This window comes from Lactuca serriola, chromosome 8 (assembly GCF_051521515.1).
Source record: "Lactuca serriola cultivar US96UC23 chromosome 8, Lser_US96UC23_V15, whole genome shotgun sequence".
NCBI classification, from domain to species: Eukaryota; Viridiplantae; Streptophyta; class Magnoliopsida; order Asterales; family Asteraceae; genus Lactuca; species Lactuca serriola.
Window position 1 is genome coordinate 84,220,378 of NC_136415.1, and position 18,110 is coordinate 84,238,487.

General features: G+C 29.2%; 1 protein-coding gene across 1 annotated transcript; it reads left to right on the forward strand.

The window, feature by feature from the left end:
* Positions 1 to 1,617: 1,617 nt before the first annotated feature.
* On the forward strand, positions 1,618 to 16,173 carry LOC145065459 (protein argonaute PNH1-like). The gene is made up of 25 exons (XM_079012442.1): positions 1,618 to 1,867; positions 2,692 to 2,859; positions 2,986 to 3,055; positions 10,797 to 11,091; positions 11,166 to 11,374; positions 11,625 to 11,771; positions 11,868 to 12,001; positions 12,110 to 12,219; positions 12,473 to 12,579; positions 12,665 to 12,803; positions 12,974 to 13,090; positions 13,175 to 13,282; positions 13,360 to 13,431; positions 13,518 to 13,640; positions 13,719 to 13,878; positions 14,027 to 14,148; positions 14,227 to 14,364; positions 14,462 to 14,604; positions 14,742 to 14,804; positions 14,883 to 14,946; positions 15,045 to 15,180; positions 15,278 to 15,351; positions 15,439 to 15,533; positions 15,642 to 15,673; positions 15,857 to 16,173. The coding sequence occupies exons 4-25, from the start codon at positions 10,834 to 10,836 to the stop codon at positions 16,027 to 16,029; spliced, it is 2,724 nt and encodes a 907-aa protein (XP_078868568.1). The 5' UTR covers positions 1,618 to 1,867; positions 2,692 to 2,859; positions 2,986 to 3,055; positions 10,797 to 10,833; the 3' UTR covers positions 16,030 to 16,173.
* The last annotated feature ends 1,937 nt before the right edge of the window (positions 16,174 to 18,110 follow it).

Genomic DNA, 18,110 nt, shown 5'->3' on the forward strand with positions numbered 1-18,110 from the left:
ATTTAAATCAACTGATTTGGAAAGACATTTTAAACTACCATAGCGGGGGTGTGCCAAAGTTTCATACTCATCACATACAAAACATATAATAAAAGATTATAAAACTCGTCATTCTAGGTTGTGTTTGTTACACATAACATGACTAAAAGTATTGATAATGTATTAGGCATGTGTAAGGAGATTATAGATTTTTACGAATATCTTTTACTACGATGATAAGGAGAGTATTGATGCCTTTTGTATATATGAAAAATCGATAATGAGCGCTTGTCTTACCTTTGTCGGTAGGAAAGATTACAATATATTATGTATAATTGCTATTATCTTACTTATTTCCAAAACATTATAGACACAATATAACTGAAATATCTCTTGTAGGACATATTTTAAATAATATATTTTTTAAAAACATTTAATTCAAGAACGTTTTACGATAGAGACTCAATCCATTCCAAAGATAAAAGAAAACAATTAATTTAACTATCTTGGAGGTCCTCTCTATTTATACTCCAAAGAACTATCATCTTCTTCATATCTATAAATCTCACAAAATTCACATGTTTACAATAATATGTTCAACTGAAAGACCTTACAGATTACATGAGTTAGAAAATATATAGAATCAACAATTTGTATAACATCTCAAGAACGTCACAAACATCACAAAGATCTTTGTAAGTGACATAAATATATCTATAAGATCTCATATTAATCTCACTAACCCCACCTATTGGCTCACTTGGTAAAATTTTGTAAGCTCCACTTTGTAAAGAGGCCAACATTCAATATGTGGAGGTTTCAATAAGAGGGTGGCCATAAAGAGGTAACTCACCGTTGTTTACAAAGTAAGACAATATATTTTCATATCTTCACTAAATGGTGGACAATCTTCGAGAGAACCTGGTTTAAACGAGAATATTCATTTTAAAAAAGATAAAAGATAAACTCAATAGGTAAAATATTGCAACTTCTCTCAAAATACAATGAATACTACCGTCTACCGTGAACAAAATCCATTTTGAAAGTAATACCCTCACATCACATACTCAAACCCCTTAATGAGGGCGTGTCTCACCATTTTAGACACGACAAAAATTTATAATTTTCCATTAGCATTAACATTAGTCTCACTTCTAGTTCTATCGTGGACATATGTGAAATTAGTAACATTAGTCTCATTTTTATTTTAGTCTATGACATAAGTGAAATTAAGTGTTAACTTAGGAGTAAATTAAATTTAGAGGTTAAAAAAAACAATTATTAGGTGCCTCACATAAGTACTACCATGTACAAATAACTCAATCCATTTTTAGATGTAATGCTCTCACGTTAAATACTCAAACCCTTTGATTAGAGATTAATAATGATGGTGTGTCTCACCATTTTAGACACAACAAAAATTTATAATTTTCCGTTAACATTAACATTAGTCTCTTCAACCCCATACATAATTAACCTATATTTTCAAGCAAGTGTAGTGTAACAAAACGAATATTACATCTAAAAAGGAACATAAATGAACAAAAAAAAGACTTGTTTTGTTTTATAAAGTTCGGATATAATCATATATCGTGACACAAATTTGGACTACGACCATTGCTCCATAAAGGGCAGTCAAAAGACGTGCCTTCACACTCACCAGCCCCATTTCCAAAGCCCCTACTTTATCTCTGCAGCACACACACATACACTCACTCATCCTTCTCCATTCCATTATACAATACAACTCCTGAACAGTTTTCAGTTTCACTCGCACACACCAAAAAATCGCACAATCGATGATCATCTAAACGAGAAAGTCGAAGATCAAAAGAAAGCAGAAACAACTTGCACAAGGAAAAAGGAGAAAAGTCGAAACTCGATCTCTGTAAGGAATCTTTCACACTTTTTAATTAAACTAATCAGCCTCTTCTATGCTTTTAATTGCTTTTCATACAACTTGAACTCCGTTTCCAAGTTTAAATGTGGATTTAAATCAGTTAAAATTGGAGCATAAGAAGAAATGGAATTTGAATCTGATGTACTTTTTTATATCGATGTTTCTGTTATTCCACGAGTTCATGCAAAAATGATGTTAAATTTGAATTTTGAAATCAGAATCGACTCGATTGATGAATGATTATATATTTATGCATAAAGTGCATAGGTCGGTTGTATTCTGACTACAACAATTTCTTATATGTGTTTTTTAATTGAGATGAAATTAAGCTTTGTTTGATGCTATGAGAGAAGGTGATATAGAAAGATGAAGGAAGAAGTTTATAATTTTTTTCCTGGGGAAGACAACAAACAGCATGCTTTAAGTTTAAAGCAAAAACAAAATCAACTTTTTTGATCTATTTTTGTTTGTTTAAAATAATCCGTCTCTGTTTTACATTAAAGTAGCTTTTTGTCCTTTTGATTAATCAAAATCGCTAAACAACACATGCTCGTGCGAGAACATATTCTCGAGTCTCTAAATTTATTCGATCATTCTTCTATAAAATTAATACTATATTTGTGTAGATTACATTACATATATATCGATTTCCGCCATGGAAGCAAACACATTGAAGCTTTTCCTCGTGCTTCGTTCCATTTCTTCTCTTCCTTCAAACAAATCGCACTTAAATACACATACATTCTCTTTTGCTTTCTTCTAAGTTTCTGCAAAAAATACACACATTGATCGTCGTCATCTTCATCCATCAGGTACTCATTCCGATTCAACTTCTCTACAGATTCAATGCATCAACACATTCATCTCTGTTAAAACTAACGATGTCTCGTCTCAAATCGATCAAATCCAGTGCTTTCATCATCGTCATAATCACCTCGCATTCATCTCTGAAATCCGATCCACTAGTAACCTAACTTCAAGTACGTAAATCTTTTCCATCTTCAAATTTCACACACAAACACACACAGTAAACCTATAGATATAGGATGTAATATACGTATACGTTACAAGCAATCAAAAATCAAAACGTTGGACGTTGTGTGCAGTAGAAACTTTAGCCGATCTTTTGGGTTACATCAACCGCGTGCAGATTAAAGGACACGATAAAATCGTAAGGTAATTAATATCTTCCCTTCTTGTCCATGTACTTGCCTTATCTTACAAAGCAACAATTGTTCTTTTCATGATTTCAATAAATTTTGTTTGCAGTTTTTCATCATTACAAAAACTATATAAAATAGTTCTTGTATTTTTACAATAAAAAAATGACTCGTAGATCGGTAGATCTCATCATTGCGATTGCCGGAAATTTCAGAAAATTTGTTTTTTTGTTTGTTTTATTTATTTTTGCGATGATCGGAGTCAACTAGCGTTTTACCGATGCAAAATTTACTGAAAGCTCTCCATATTCTTTCCTCTTCCTATTCTCGCATTTACTCTTAAGCCTATACCCCTATTTTATCTACATCATGATGATGAAGATAACACATAATAAATATTATAAAAATAAATAATTTGATTATTTTAGTAGATTTAAGAAATCACTTTCTGTAGTCATCATTAATTCAACTCTCTCTCTCTTTTATGGCTGTCATATCTTGGTTTAAATGATAATTCTAAATTTTATCTTCTGTTAAATATATTATTTCAAATCTTGTTTGATTACCTGATATTATACTGTTTGGATATACATATCTACTTGTAAATTATTATATTAACTGATAGCAGATTTAATTAGTTTATATATATATTTAAGATAAAGATAGCTAAGACTGAAAGTAGTTATTGTATTTAATATATATATAATATATTTTTTACTCTGTTTACCTGCTTTGCTTGATTATCCATGTGATGATGAATGATGGTGGAAGGGGAGCATGCTGTGTGCAGACCTATATTTGACTTTATTTTGGAGTGATTTTATTTCATATAATAAATGATAAATCAATGAACATGATGAAAAAATAAATTTAAATTTAAGTTGTTTAAAACATACTTATAGGAGATTAGAAACACTGGAATCGGAATAAATCCTTCGATAAATATAACTAATAATAGGAAAAAAAAAGGTTCGTTTGTGAACTGTAACAAAAAAATCATAAACACATTTTTCTTAAAGTTTACTAAAAAATAAATGATAAAATCTAGAGTCAGTAACATAAAAAATATAAGTAGATGTAAATATAAACAAAGTGTTTAATATAATTATTCATTAGTACAATAAAAAATATAATATACTAGTGTGTGTGTGTGTGTTTCTTTTTTTTTGACTTTTTACGTGGATTAAACAGAATAAGGCTTTTTCCGTACATATTTTTTATTTCTATACATTATAAAATTGTAATTAAGCTAAAAAAAGAGATGCCCATATCTTCCAGCTGCCCGTTAATGATGAATCTGACCCATGTAAATATTTTTTTATACGTTATATTTGTTCTTGTGAAAACCAACATTTACGATTTAAAAAACTATATAAATTTTATAACATAGTCTACGACTAGAAGTATCATTTTATAATGTTGCGTACAAGTATTCGATGCATGTATGAGGTATTTATTACAAACGCCAAAGGAGAGAAGAAAGATCTTGGTTCACCCATTTATGGTGTTGCTTGCCCCACTCTTTCCAACTACTACGTACAAGTAGTTAATGCACTACTATTTAAAGAATGAAATCATTTGCTAGATTTTGGAAAAACTACTTCTTAGGTTATCTTAGGCAAAGCCTAAATTTTGTGTTTGAGTAGTTCCTACGAAAAACAACAAAATGTTTTTCTCTATTAATATTTTACGAAAAACGTAAAACTTTTCTTGAGAAAAAATCACAAAACGACCAAAAGTAAAACAAGGGTTTTAACTTTTAATAAAATTACTTTTTATACACAAATTGTTGCAATGAGATTATTGCGAAATTATTTTTTGTTACAAAAAATGGTTTATAAAATACACAATGATATGAACAGATTTACAATGCTTTGAACAATTTCACTATGATATAAAATTCAAAATAAATGAATTTTAAAGGTTTTCTTTCTGGTCTATTATATCATTATGGTCAGCTATAAAAAAAAAGTAGTAATGTTGTTAAAATCATTCCTCTTTTTTAGTTATTTTTGTGCTTTTCTCCTTACGTAAGTTTATAAATTGAAATTAGGAATTATTAATGTTATTTCCTTATTAGCACGAAAAACATTAATTAACTTTTTATCATTTTATTAGCATTTATGCAGTTGATTATATTTTATCATTTTTTTTAGCATTTATTTGGATGGAAACAAAATATTCTAACCAACTAAATTAGAATAAATTTCAAATTTATGGGACGTAAATATTTGAAAATTTATCAATATTATTACATAAAATCATATTTGGAAATTTCTGTGATTTTTTCTTTATATAAGTTTATAATTTGAAATTAGGAATTATTAATGTTATTTCCTTATTGGCATGGAAAAAATTAATTACCATTTTATCATTTTATTGGCATTTATTTAGTCAATGATATATTATTATTATTATTTTTTATCATTTATTTGGATGGAAACGGAATATTCTAACCAACTTAATTAGAATAAATTTCAAATTTATGGGATATAAATATTTGAAAATGTATCAATATTATTACATAAAATCATTGATATCATGTTTTATCTTTTGATTGTACTTGAACAAACCTTTGCACTTTCACACTTTCACAGTTTCACTATTCCTACAATTTTGTCATCATCCTCAAAGCAAAAGTACCATTTTTGAGTCAAAGTGAACTGCTTTGATGCATTGGCCTTTGGATTTAAAAGTTTAAGGTTCCATTCCCACTCTCTAGTTAAAACACAAAATATACTTTATTTTTTTTTCTTAAAAAAGGAAAAAACAAAAAGTGAATCAATTAAAGTTTTAGATTATCAAATTTTTATTCATTTAGAAGGTGAAACAGATTGGGACCTAATATCTTTGAATAAAGCTGTACTATTTTAACACGAATTTATGAAATATGTGCCTGGTAATTTTAAACGAAAGAGGTAAATTCAAGTTTCACCCAGCACAATATAATTCATTTAATGCTATTTATCTTTTCACATAAATGTTAAACGATTTAAAAACAATTCATTTAATAAAACTTGGTCCATTTGACCTTTAGTTTTAAAAGACGATTTATAACAAGCTATATATTCTTAATTAACCGTGACTCAAATAAAATCATCAAGATTAGTTCATTTTTAGAAGTATTTGAAAAATAATATAATATATTAGCCTCTTTAGTGAATATTTTTTTGCACAAGATATGAAAAAGAATGAGAAACATCATACATGACGTTTGATCAACCTAATTGCTTTGATGTAAAAGAAAACCTTATTTAATTTAGATTGATTTGAACTCTTTGAAATTAAGTGAGATAGCTTGCAAGTTATTAGAATATGATTTGTTATAATGTAATAACATCTTATCCATAAACTTAAAAAAGACAAAAGTTAGTTGTCACTTTAATGTTAGTTAGTTTTTACTTTGAGAAGTAATTGAAATAATATAATAATAATAACATCTGGTTATTATCCAACAATTAATTATGATTTATTTTTAATCATAATAGTACATATTAAATTTTGAAGGCAAAAAGAAAAAAAACAAAAGTGTAAATAGAATTTTATTTTAAAAGGAGTTATAGGTATATTTTATATTTGTTGTAATAGGGGTGGGGGCCTTGTTTCTGAGCAAAGCAGCACCTGTAGCGCTTCACTTTGCCTTTGATATTGATAATGGCAAAACGCATTTGCAATGCAATGTCTTTTTCGTCCTTTTGGTAGTCAATGCATCATATGCATATTCATTTTCTGCCTTTCGAATTTATATGCTATTATTCCAACAGTTGTCTCTCATTATATGCCACCAAACTTATATTTAAATCCCACAAAATTTTTTTTCCTTCTCATTTTCAACAATGTTACTTGTTTAACCAAACTTATGGTTTTTTATTAATCAATATCATCATATGAATTTAGCATTTTTCTAAGTGGTTCATTATGAATTATTATGTTAACTTATATTATTATTCTTAACTATACTTGTAATTTTGTACATATGCTTATTTAATATCCCAAAAGATACTAAAAGCTGTTGTAATTAATTAAAAATAGCTATTTCATATTTGAACCTAAAAGTTTTGAATTTGAAATAGGTTATCATGATTTATAATTATTTCTTTCTGGCAAGACAATTCTTTCTTATTAGCCTATAGTTAAATACATGGGTGCATCGATCATGGTTTGTACACATATACCTGTAACATATATATACTTATGATTTATTTTGTGTCATTAATTTTACATTGACAATGAAACTAAAATAACATTAAAAAAAATTATACATTAGTGATGAAATATATGTTACATAGAAAACAATAAGAGCATCTCCAATGCAAGCTTTTTTATAACTTATTTATATCAATAATTTGGAGAGGATAGATTATTATTTTTTTTATTGACTAGTCAATATATATTGAGTGGTCAATATACTATAATGGATTGTCCATATAACCCCCCTCTATCTCTAATAATAGTTCATTTTACCCCCTTAATTTTATTTTAGTTTTAAATAAATTATATGTCTTTATTAAATAACACAAACATTCGTATATTATAAACCATAGTAAAGTTTAACACAAACCATAGTTATTAAAATAAGATATGTTTAAAAACAATAATTAAATGAAAGAGTTTTATAAAACATTTTAATAGATAGTGATCAATTAGGTAAACTTCTAAAAAAAGTTATTGTAGAGGTTAACCATTGGAGATGCAATTTAGTTAAAGGTCAAAATGATAACTATATGTATGTATATAGTTGGAACAATGTAATTGATCATGATATTAATACCTAATACAAATTTGGATATATAAGCATTGTGTAGTAGATTCTTTTCCTTCTCTAATTCCTTTGTGTTTGTATTGAGTAGTCATATTTTATATAACGATAATTATTCAAACTTTAATATATATATATATATATATATATATATATATATATATATATATATATATATATATATATATATATATATATATATATATATATATATATATATATAAACAAATAAAATGACTGCAAAAAGAGGGGTATGAAACAGGAGGTCAGTAGTGGGAGTATTTGGACTAAGGGTATAACTACTTTGGGGTGAGTGGACAGATAGAGGGAGGGTCCCCATGTCCAGATCTGCATATCTGCCATGCCTACACTATAACGATGGTGTCTTATTAAGTGTTGTTATTTTTCTTTTATTTCAACAAATATACACTTTTATTAAATCGGTTTTTAAATGTTACATCCACAATTCATGTCAATAAAAGTAAGGTAATCCCTTCTTTTTACCACGATTATGGCAAAAGAACACGGAATAAAACTTTTATGTCTCCTTTTGATGGTGGTCTGACTGGTATTGTGTGGGTCCAAGGTTTTTTTGGGTTGATAAAGTTGGCTTGTGTTAGGTTTAACCTCGTTATAAAAAAAACTTTGTCATAAATTAATTTATTAAGTGATGTTAATGTAGTGTTTGGTATTCAGTAATAAAGTTGAGTTGAAATGGGAAGGAGAATCATAGAAATAAAGAAAAATACATATTTGTTTGCCACATAGACATGGAATATAGCATGTTCTCTAGTGAATTTGATTACTTTACTAATTTTTAGTGGACGATCTTAAATAACCCCCACCACACTCTCATGATGTGAACCCACACACACATAAAAACACTACTTGAGGTTCCTTTAGCCTTTTTATTTTCATGGGATATGGGTGTTTTTTGTATTGTTTATCAAATGGAATCATGTATATTATAGTTATAAATCGCTTTTGTTTATAGAATTTTCAATAAAAATCATGTGTTTAAAACTATAGAAACATTAAATTCATTTTGTTATTTTTCAAAAAGAACTGGAGTCTTTTTTTTAATTTAATTAAATTTTTTAATTATAGTTGTATTTTGAGATTTTCTGTATGTAATTTACATTAAGCTTTTATAAACAAAATTCTTAAACTTTTATGTATGTAGTTTTATTAGAGTTTATTTTAACAATATAATATTTTTGTTTTGCTTGATTAATTTCATTCCATTTAGGTTTTTAATTGCACACGATAAACAACTTTTTTGACTAACTTATTTAATTTTTTCATTTTTATTAACTTACCAATTCCATTAGTTTGTTCCTCTATTACTTTAAAATTTTATTCCATCATCCTAAAGAAAATCATAAAAGATTGGTATCTAGTTCAATATAAATTTAATTATCTCATGAAAAGTATTTAGAAGATAATCGTAGAAAGGATAAAAAATGCCAAACCACAATGTATGTCATGTAATCAAATATATATTACGTGATGGAACAAGTGATTAAATAAAGGCAAATTACAGATGTAGCCCTTTAGGTTCTATCATTATTGTTTAAAGTTTACACCCGTAATCCATTATTAATTTCAACAAAAGTTTTTCATTTCGTATATATTTATAAACCCTTACTTCTTGGGGTTGGGTAAAGTGATCACACTTTTTGATAGTTTTAAGATGTTACAAGGTATATAATTGACCATGCTTTTAACATGCATTTGTAGGATCAACTCCCAGCATCATTTACTAATTTATTCAAAAGAAATCACATAAAGAGTTCATGATAAAAGTAAAGTGTCTTTTTAGATTTATTTATGCTTTATGTGTTTATTTACTATACACATTACTTTCATCAGTACTAAAACTAAAATTGTCACACTGCAATGGGATATAAACAATCTTGTTTATTTTGTTTGGTTTTAACACATAGAATTTTAGTATTTTCATTTAACAATTTTCACAAATGCAAATACTAAACAATTTTTGTAATTTTTTTTATAGAGAGATGCTGAAAAAATTTCATATAATCATTCCAGAAATGTTGCTTTGTGGATAACAATAAATTTATGGCTAGAGTTAACATCATAGAAAGTAAACAAAGTATTTCGACTTTTAAAAAAAAAACAGTGATTAATTTATACATTTTATTAAATCAAGAGGTAAACAGCCATAAATGTTGTCCGGAATGTGTGCATGTGACTTGCTATCACAGATTTTACAAGAGTAGTAATTTTGTTAAAAGTAAATTTGTAAAAAAGTTTGGGAAGCTAAAAGCACTCCATTTTGAATGTGTAAATTGTGTTTTATATAAATTTAGAATAGTGAGTGTACCTTCTAGATATAGTTAACTATTTTTGGCTAAAGCAACTAAAAATGTTCCAACTTGTTACCCAGTCAAAAAAAACAATTAGACCATAGTACAAAGGGTCAAAAGGGTAAATATCCCCCACATGATCCATCACACTTATCCTCCCTTTTTCAAAGTTTTCAATTTATTTTTTTGCCAAACTAGTTTTTGTCTTATACGGGTAAAATCTTCATCACCCCCTTCTTTTTAAATGAAAGTAAATGTTTTTATTCAGCTTTTCCTGTTTGCCATCTCTGCATGTTTGCATGTCTTTTTCTGTGTTTGCCCAAACAATTTCAGAGAATAACAGCGACTGTGATGAAACTATACACATACACACACAGACATATACATATATATAAACACTCACATACATCTTATCACTAAAGATTTTCATATGTAAAATCAATCTCTTTTTCCTTTTCCTTTTCCGATTCTGGTTTCTATCCTTATAACGTTTATTAACCCACTAAATTCTTGAAAGTACACGTGAAAACCGCCGTTCCATCACCTTCTAATCGCTCATTTCTGAATTTCTTTTTTTGTTTTTATGTTACTCACTTTTGTCTTCACCCTATACTAGAAACACAGACTATATTTTAACAATCACATATACTTTTCTTTTCATTAAATAGTTTTAGGTGAAGAATATAGAATCAAGAATCAAGAATCATGCCTCAGTTGAAGCAAATTAGAGACCCGGAGGAAAAGCATATGATTTCAAAGAGAAGAAATGGAAGAAGAAAAGGGAAAGGAAAAATGTTGGAAAGAACGCCATTGATGTTACAAGATTCAACGGCTGAGATTTCTTCTGAAAAGAAGCTCATGTTTCATCGAAGACCTGGTTTTGGTCAACTGGGTACTAAGTGTGTGGTCAAAGCAAACCATTTTCTAGCTGATCTGGTTGATAAGGATTTAACCCAATATAGTGTAAGTAAAGTAAATCGTCATTTTTTTTTATTAAAAAATTTATCTCATAGTTTTTTTTTCTAATATTTGAGCAGGTTAAGATGATTCCAGAAGTGAACTCTACTAAATTAAACAAAGCTATTATGAGTCAACTGGTCAAAGTTCATAGACACAAAGATTTGGGGATGAAGCTTCCTGTTTATGATGGAAGAAGAGCTCTTTACACAGCTGGAAAACTTCCATTTATATCAAAAGAATTCACAGTTACAATAATGGATGACTTGGATTGGATTGGCATTACAAAGTATGTTTGAACTCATTTCTCAATATTTCTCGTAAAATAATATTTAAATTGATCATGTATAAACAAGATTTTCCATGTTTCCTTCTATGTTGTTTCCTATGTATAATAGGAGTCAGTGACTAGTAAATTGTTATATTATTATATCACAGTCAAAAGATTATAATACATAGGGAAAGCAACATTTTACATTTTGATATTTACATAAAGGAATTGTGATGTTTATTTATAGTTTTTTGTTGCATAATTTCAGGGAAAGGGAATTTACAGTGACTATTGAGATTGTTGCACATGCGAGTATGTGTCAATTACGTGAGCTTTTATCTGGAAAACAAGTTGAGTCTCCTCTAGAGGCACTCAAGATTGTTGACCTTGTTTTAAAAGAACTTACAGCTCAAAGGTATGTTTAAATTTGAATTCTTCTTTAATTCCATTTTTTTAATTTTGAAAACATGATTCTAATGCTATATTTTTATACAAAATAATTTCTAAATAGGTACATATCAGTTGGGAGATTTTTCTATTCTCCTAATATTACAAATCCAAAGTCAATAGGATGTGGATTACAGTCATGGAGAGGTTTCTACCAGAGTATAAAACCAACTCAAATGGGATTGTCACTAAATATTGGTACTATGATATTTTCTGATCTAAATGAGTTATTTTTACATTTTTTTTGTTGTTGTTGTTGTTATTATTATTATTATTAACTTCTTATTTTTGGGTTTTTAATTTCAGACACATTGGCTACTACATTCATAGAACCACTCCCTGTCATCGAGTTTGTAGCTCAAATTTTGGGGAAACAAGTCTACACAAAGCAAATTTCTGATGCTGATAGGATAAAGGTATAATTGTAAATATCACAATTAAGCTTCTAATCATCTCCTTTTGATTTTCTATAATGTATAAAAGATATATAAAAGAACAAATTGCTATGATGAGTTGCATATTGTTATTATAGATAGAAAAAATTGATATACATTGCTCTTATGTGTAAGGAAATGAAAGTAGATTGCTATTACAGTAAAAAATTAAGTATGTTGCCTATATTGGTAAAAAGAGTAATTTTTATGAACTAGTTATGTTAATATGGAGCAGATAAAGAAAGCTCTTAGAGGTGTGAAAGTTGAAGTTACACATAGAGGGAATGTAAGAAGGAAATATCGCATCTCAGGGGTGACATCACAACCAACAAGGGAGCTAATGTGAGTTGCTTTAATTTCTCCATAATTCATTACCTTTTCTCATTTTTTTTTGATATTTATTTTTCTTTTTTCTGTTTTCTTGAAGGTTTCCTGTTGATGAGGAAAGGAATATGAAATCAGTTGTTGATTATTTTCGTGAAGTTTATGGATTCACAATACAACATCCCCACCTGCCTTGCCTTCAAGTAGGGAATCAGAAAAAAGTAAATTACATGCCCATGGAGGTAAAAATGTCTATTTTACCCTTCTTCTGTAAATGACTCTTTTACCCTTTGTCTGTAAATGACCAGTTTCTAATTTCTCCCATTAGTTCTGTATACACGAAGTCTGTAGCTTTTTTTTTTTTTGAATTGAATGAATCGAGACTAAATGACCATTTTACCCTTCCCTTCAGGCTTGCAAGATCGTTGAGGGACAAAGACGCACAAAAGGACTCAACAATAAGCAGATAACTTCTTTGTTAAAATTTTCATGCCAGAGGCCTAAGGAACAAGAAAAGGAAATCCTACAGGTATGATGGAGATCTTCCCTTCTAATGTCAGATAATAACTTATTTCGTAGAAAACCATGTTCACTAAATTTTGTATTTTTTCAGACAATGCATCAAAGTTGCTTTAAGGAAGATCCTTACCTAAAGGAATTTGGCATCACCATTGACGACAAACTTACATCAGTTGATGCTCGAGTTCTTCCTGCCCCATGGGTATGTCTATTTCTTTAAAATCATTTCACAAAATCATATATATACAATCTTTAATCTTGTAATTAATTTTTCATCAGTTGAAGTACCACGACAGTGGAAAACAGAAGGAAGTTTTACCTCAAATGGGACAATGGAACATGAAAGATAAGGTAATCCACTCCACGCCCTATATTAATTACTTGTCATTTTCAATTGTTTATGATATACTTAATATTATACTATTTTCATGACACAGAAAGTTATAAATGGAAGCGTTGTTAATTACTGGGCTTGTATCAACTTCTCAAGAACTGTTCCAGATAGTGCTGCTCAAAGTTTTTGTCATCAGTTGGTCCAAATGTGCCAAGAATCTGGCATGGTATGTATACAATCAACTCAAATATTATCTTTCATAAATTAAATATTTAAATTATATACAAAATGTTGGAAATTTCAGGAATTTAAAAGTGACAGTGTGGTTCCAGTCTACTCTGCAAGACCAGATCAGGTCAAAAAGGCATTAAAGCATGTGTATACAGCTACTGTAAATAAACTCGGTGGAAAAGAGTTGGAATTGCTTATTGCCATTCTCCCTGACAATAATGGCAGCTTGTATGGTGTGTAGCTTTCATATGCTTATCTCCCTTCCATTGGAATTAAAAAGAAAACCTTTTTGTTTTGCTTGATGGAATAGAATGGACAATTCCATTCCATTCCGCTCCATTCCTTCCAACCAAACAGACAGTAATGTTGCTTGGGTTTCAGGTGATGTGAAGCGGATATGTGAAACGGATCTCGGGTTGATTTCACAATGTTGTCTTACAAAATATGTTCTAAAGATCAGCAAACAGTATCTATCAAATGTCTCCCTAAAAATCAATGTCAAGGTCAGACATTTTTCATGAAAACTAGGCATTATTTACTCATTGAATTCTATTTTTTGATTTTAATTTTTTATTACTCAGCTGGGTGGAAGGAATACTGTGTTATTGGATGCTTTAAGATGGAAGGTCCCTCTTGTTAGTGATATCCCAACTATAATTTTTGGAGCTGATGTCACTCATCCAGAGTCTGGAGAGGATAGCAACCCATCAATTGCTGCGGTAATTACAAAAATAACCTTTGTCTATACTCTATACTTTACTTGTGTTAAAATTTGGGAATTTTTCTTACAACTATTTTTATGAAAAATAAAAAAAGGTTGTTGCCTCACAAGACTGGCCAGAAGTTACAAAATATGCAGGGCTAGTTAGTGCTCAACCTCACAGGCAAGAACTTATCCAGGACTTGTATAAAACCTGGCAAGATCCTCAACGTGGAAAAGTCAACGGAGGCATGATCAGGTGCATATTACATACTGTGTTCCACATGCATCAGACTAGGACCCTGACTCATGTCAGTCAGACAAAATGTAGCTGACTGGTCAAAAGATAATATGTTTTATGGATGTTAATAAGTTGGGTAATATTTGAAAATACAGGGAGCTTTTACTATCTTTTGAGAAGGCAACAGGGAAAAAACCACTGAGGATCATATTCTACAGGTATATTATAAAATATGATTTCAAGTGGTGCAATTAAAGAAAAAAAAATTAAATCCTCACTTTGTTTTTTATTCGCAGGGATGGTGTAAGTGATGGGCAGTTCTATCAGGTCCTACTCTATGAGCTCGATGCAATTCGTAAGGTTGGTTTATATATAATTCTAAGAAACCTATTATTTGCTTCAAATAATTAATCTCTAATTTCTAGTAATTTAAAATCATATTTTTCAACATTCTCTAGGCTTGTGCTTCCCTTGAACCAAATTACCAACCTCCAGTCACCTTCATTGTTGTCCAAAAACGCCATCACACACGCCTCTTTCCAAACAACCACAATGACCGAAAAAGCACCGACAAAAGTGGCAACATCTTACCTGGTATCTATTTCATTTTCAGTTTTTTTTAATAATTATCATCTGCAAAAATTCGAAAAAATATATATAAAAGTAGGTTGCTATTCTTGGTAATTTGTAGGTACTGTTGTGGACACAAAGATTTGTCATCCAGTTGAGTTCGACTTCTATCTTTGCAGTCATGCAGGAATCCAAGTATGATATTTCTATATCTCATTTAATAAAAGTAGGATTCCATGATACACAAATTAATTAAAGTACATTGTTATTTCTTTATCATAGGGAACTAGCAGGCCGGCTCATTATCATGTTCTATGGGATGAGAACAATTTCACTGCTGATGAAATTCAATCTTTAACAAATAATCTTTGTTACACGTAAGAAACTTGCTTTAGACAATTTGACCCTTGCTTAATTACTCATGTCTCCTTCCCGATATATTAACTAAGATTTTTTTTTTCTTTTTAATTTTTTTTTTGTTGCAGCTATGCGAGGTGCACACGATCCGTCTCTGTAGGTAAACATTTTGCTTTTACTATCATTACAGTTTCAGGTCTTTTCTTATCATTAACACATTGTACATTTAACTCTAAAGAAAAGGCGAAATGCACAAAATGTTATGTTTTAATTTATATAATAGCATAGTATCCTACTTATATTTATTTAAAATTTAAACAAAAATATAAAACTGTTGTTGCAGTTCCACCAGCATATTATGCTCATCTGGCTGCATATCGAGCTCGTTTCTATATGGAACCTGAGGTTCACCATGAAAATGGATCTGCACACAGCATGTGCATGGTAAAAAGTGCGGGTGTTCGCCCCCTTCCTGCATTGAAAGATAAGGTGAAAAAAGTGATGTTTTATTGTTAGATAAAGATTTGTCAAAAAAAGGAGCATGTTTTAAACGTTGAAAGTGTTAGGGTAGGTTTAGATGAATATGTTGCGTTAGTTTTGTATAGAGAAGAACATGTGTATTGAATGTTTTGCTAGTGAAAATAGGTTTTGTTTCTTCAAGTTCTTTGATTAATGCTATTTTGTGTTTCATTCTTTTTGATGCTTGATTTTTTTTGACACGTGTATAATCTTGTCTTTCTCCACATACGACCTTTACATCGTCATATATTTATAAAGTTGATTTTTCTTGATCATTCTCCTCAACCTCTATAGATGTAAAATCACTAACAATAGTATCAAGATTAAAATTGTATAACATGTCTTTCTCCACATATAAAGATTAACCTTTCTCCAAGGTTTTACAAACTTCATAATTTCAACCACATACATCATCATATTTGGCAAAGTCATTTGCAAGATTTGTAATATAGGAAGAAAGAACATGAAAGTCATTTGCAACACTTATAATATAGGAAGAATTTAATCCATGTTAGATCCAACCTAATGAGAAGTAGTTGTAAACTTGATAAACATTTTTTAAGTTTACTATTATCAAAGGTTCTAAATAAAGTAAGAAGTCACTTGGCGGCAATGTCAAGTCTTAAGTTTTTTTGAGCTGTGACGAATCATGTCGTTTGTAAAGTGTGACTTAAGACGACAATTTTGTAAATAAAACAGTATTTTGTCAGAGCTTGACAACAAGTACAAACCTTAAAGTCATGACGAACTTTTTAAAACATTGCTATCATCCAATGGTTCCATGTTTGTTTTTTAATCATATAAAAATATAAAAATATTTTGGATTATATTTGATATATCCTATCATCTACTATAATAAATGAAAATCAATTTTGCCACATGTCAATCTCTCATAAGTTTTGACACTTGTCATTTTGTGATATTTTTAAAATAAAATAAAATTCACATGTCAATTTCTAGATTTTTCAATTTTTAAAATTAAAGTCACATAATATTTATGTGTATATATGTAAAGTATTAAATATAATAATTGTGATAATAAATAGCAATTAATATGTTTTTTATTCCTTATTTCAAAATTTTATTTTAAAAAATATTTATTGTTTATATTTTGATATTTGATTTTTTTTAATCAACCCGTGTATTACACGGGTTTTACACCTAGTTTAGAATGAAGCAATTGTCATATCACAACAAAAAAGAAAAATACTCGACTTTAACACACTTTTGAAAGCATATATATCATCATTAAATTGTTTTTTCCTAATACCATGGCTTTTTATTGGAAACTTAAGTTCTATACATCCATATCACATGTGATGGTTTTAACATATTCACACTCGAGATGATCCTTTCATTTTTGTAACTCTAAATAAATTTCGTATCATATGTGATGGTTTTAGCAATAGTCACACTCGAGATGATTTCCTATCACGTGTGATGATTTTAGCAATATTCACACTCGAAATGATCCCTTCATTGTTGTAACTCAAAATAAATTTCATTACAGCTGTGTATGATTTCTTGAAGACGACTCATATATTGATAAAAAATTCAAGAATTTCGGTCCCTAACATTCTTGGGCCAAGGGTAAATTTTGCATGTCTATGTGTGGACTTGTATCTTTGATGTAACCTGGCTTATTAATAAAATTTGTTGTAACTAGAGGTGCACAAAAAACATATTGGTTTTTCGAGGACTGGTTAGATTAAAACTGAACTGTCAGTTAGGAATAGGTTTTTATAAAACTTGAAACCATTTTTTCTACAAAAATCCAAAGCGAAATGATTTTTTAACCGAAAAAAATACCTTTAACGTAATTTCACTTAAAAAAACAAACAACTAGTTTTAAAAATTGAAACCATTTTAAAAACATAAACCATTTAAAAAAGGTATATGTGCACTTCTACATATAAACAACGAATTATGGGGTGAGGAAGAATCATGATGTCATTTAAAATGAATTTGATTAGTTTTAAATGTTATGTCAAGGACATGATATATGTTGTTCATGATAATGTGGCACCTGTGCATACAAGAATAGTGAGATGACAAACGGGCAACAAGCTGTGCCGCTA

Excerpts from the sequence above, each read along its gene's own strand:
- LOC145065459 (XM_079012442.1), top strand. The coding sequence starts at position 10,834 with ATGCCTCAGTTGAAGCAAATTAGAGACCCGGAGGAAAAGCATATGATT. Across the intron at positions 12,580-12,664 it reads CAACCAACAAGGGAGCTAAT|GTTTCCTGTTGATGAGGAAA; the intron begins GTGAGTTGCTTT and ends GTTTTCTTGAAG. Across the intron at positions 14,947-15,044 it reads AGCTCGATGCAATTCGTAAG|GCTTGTGCTTCCCTTGAACC; the intron begins GTTGGTTTATAT and ends AACATTCTCTAG.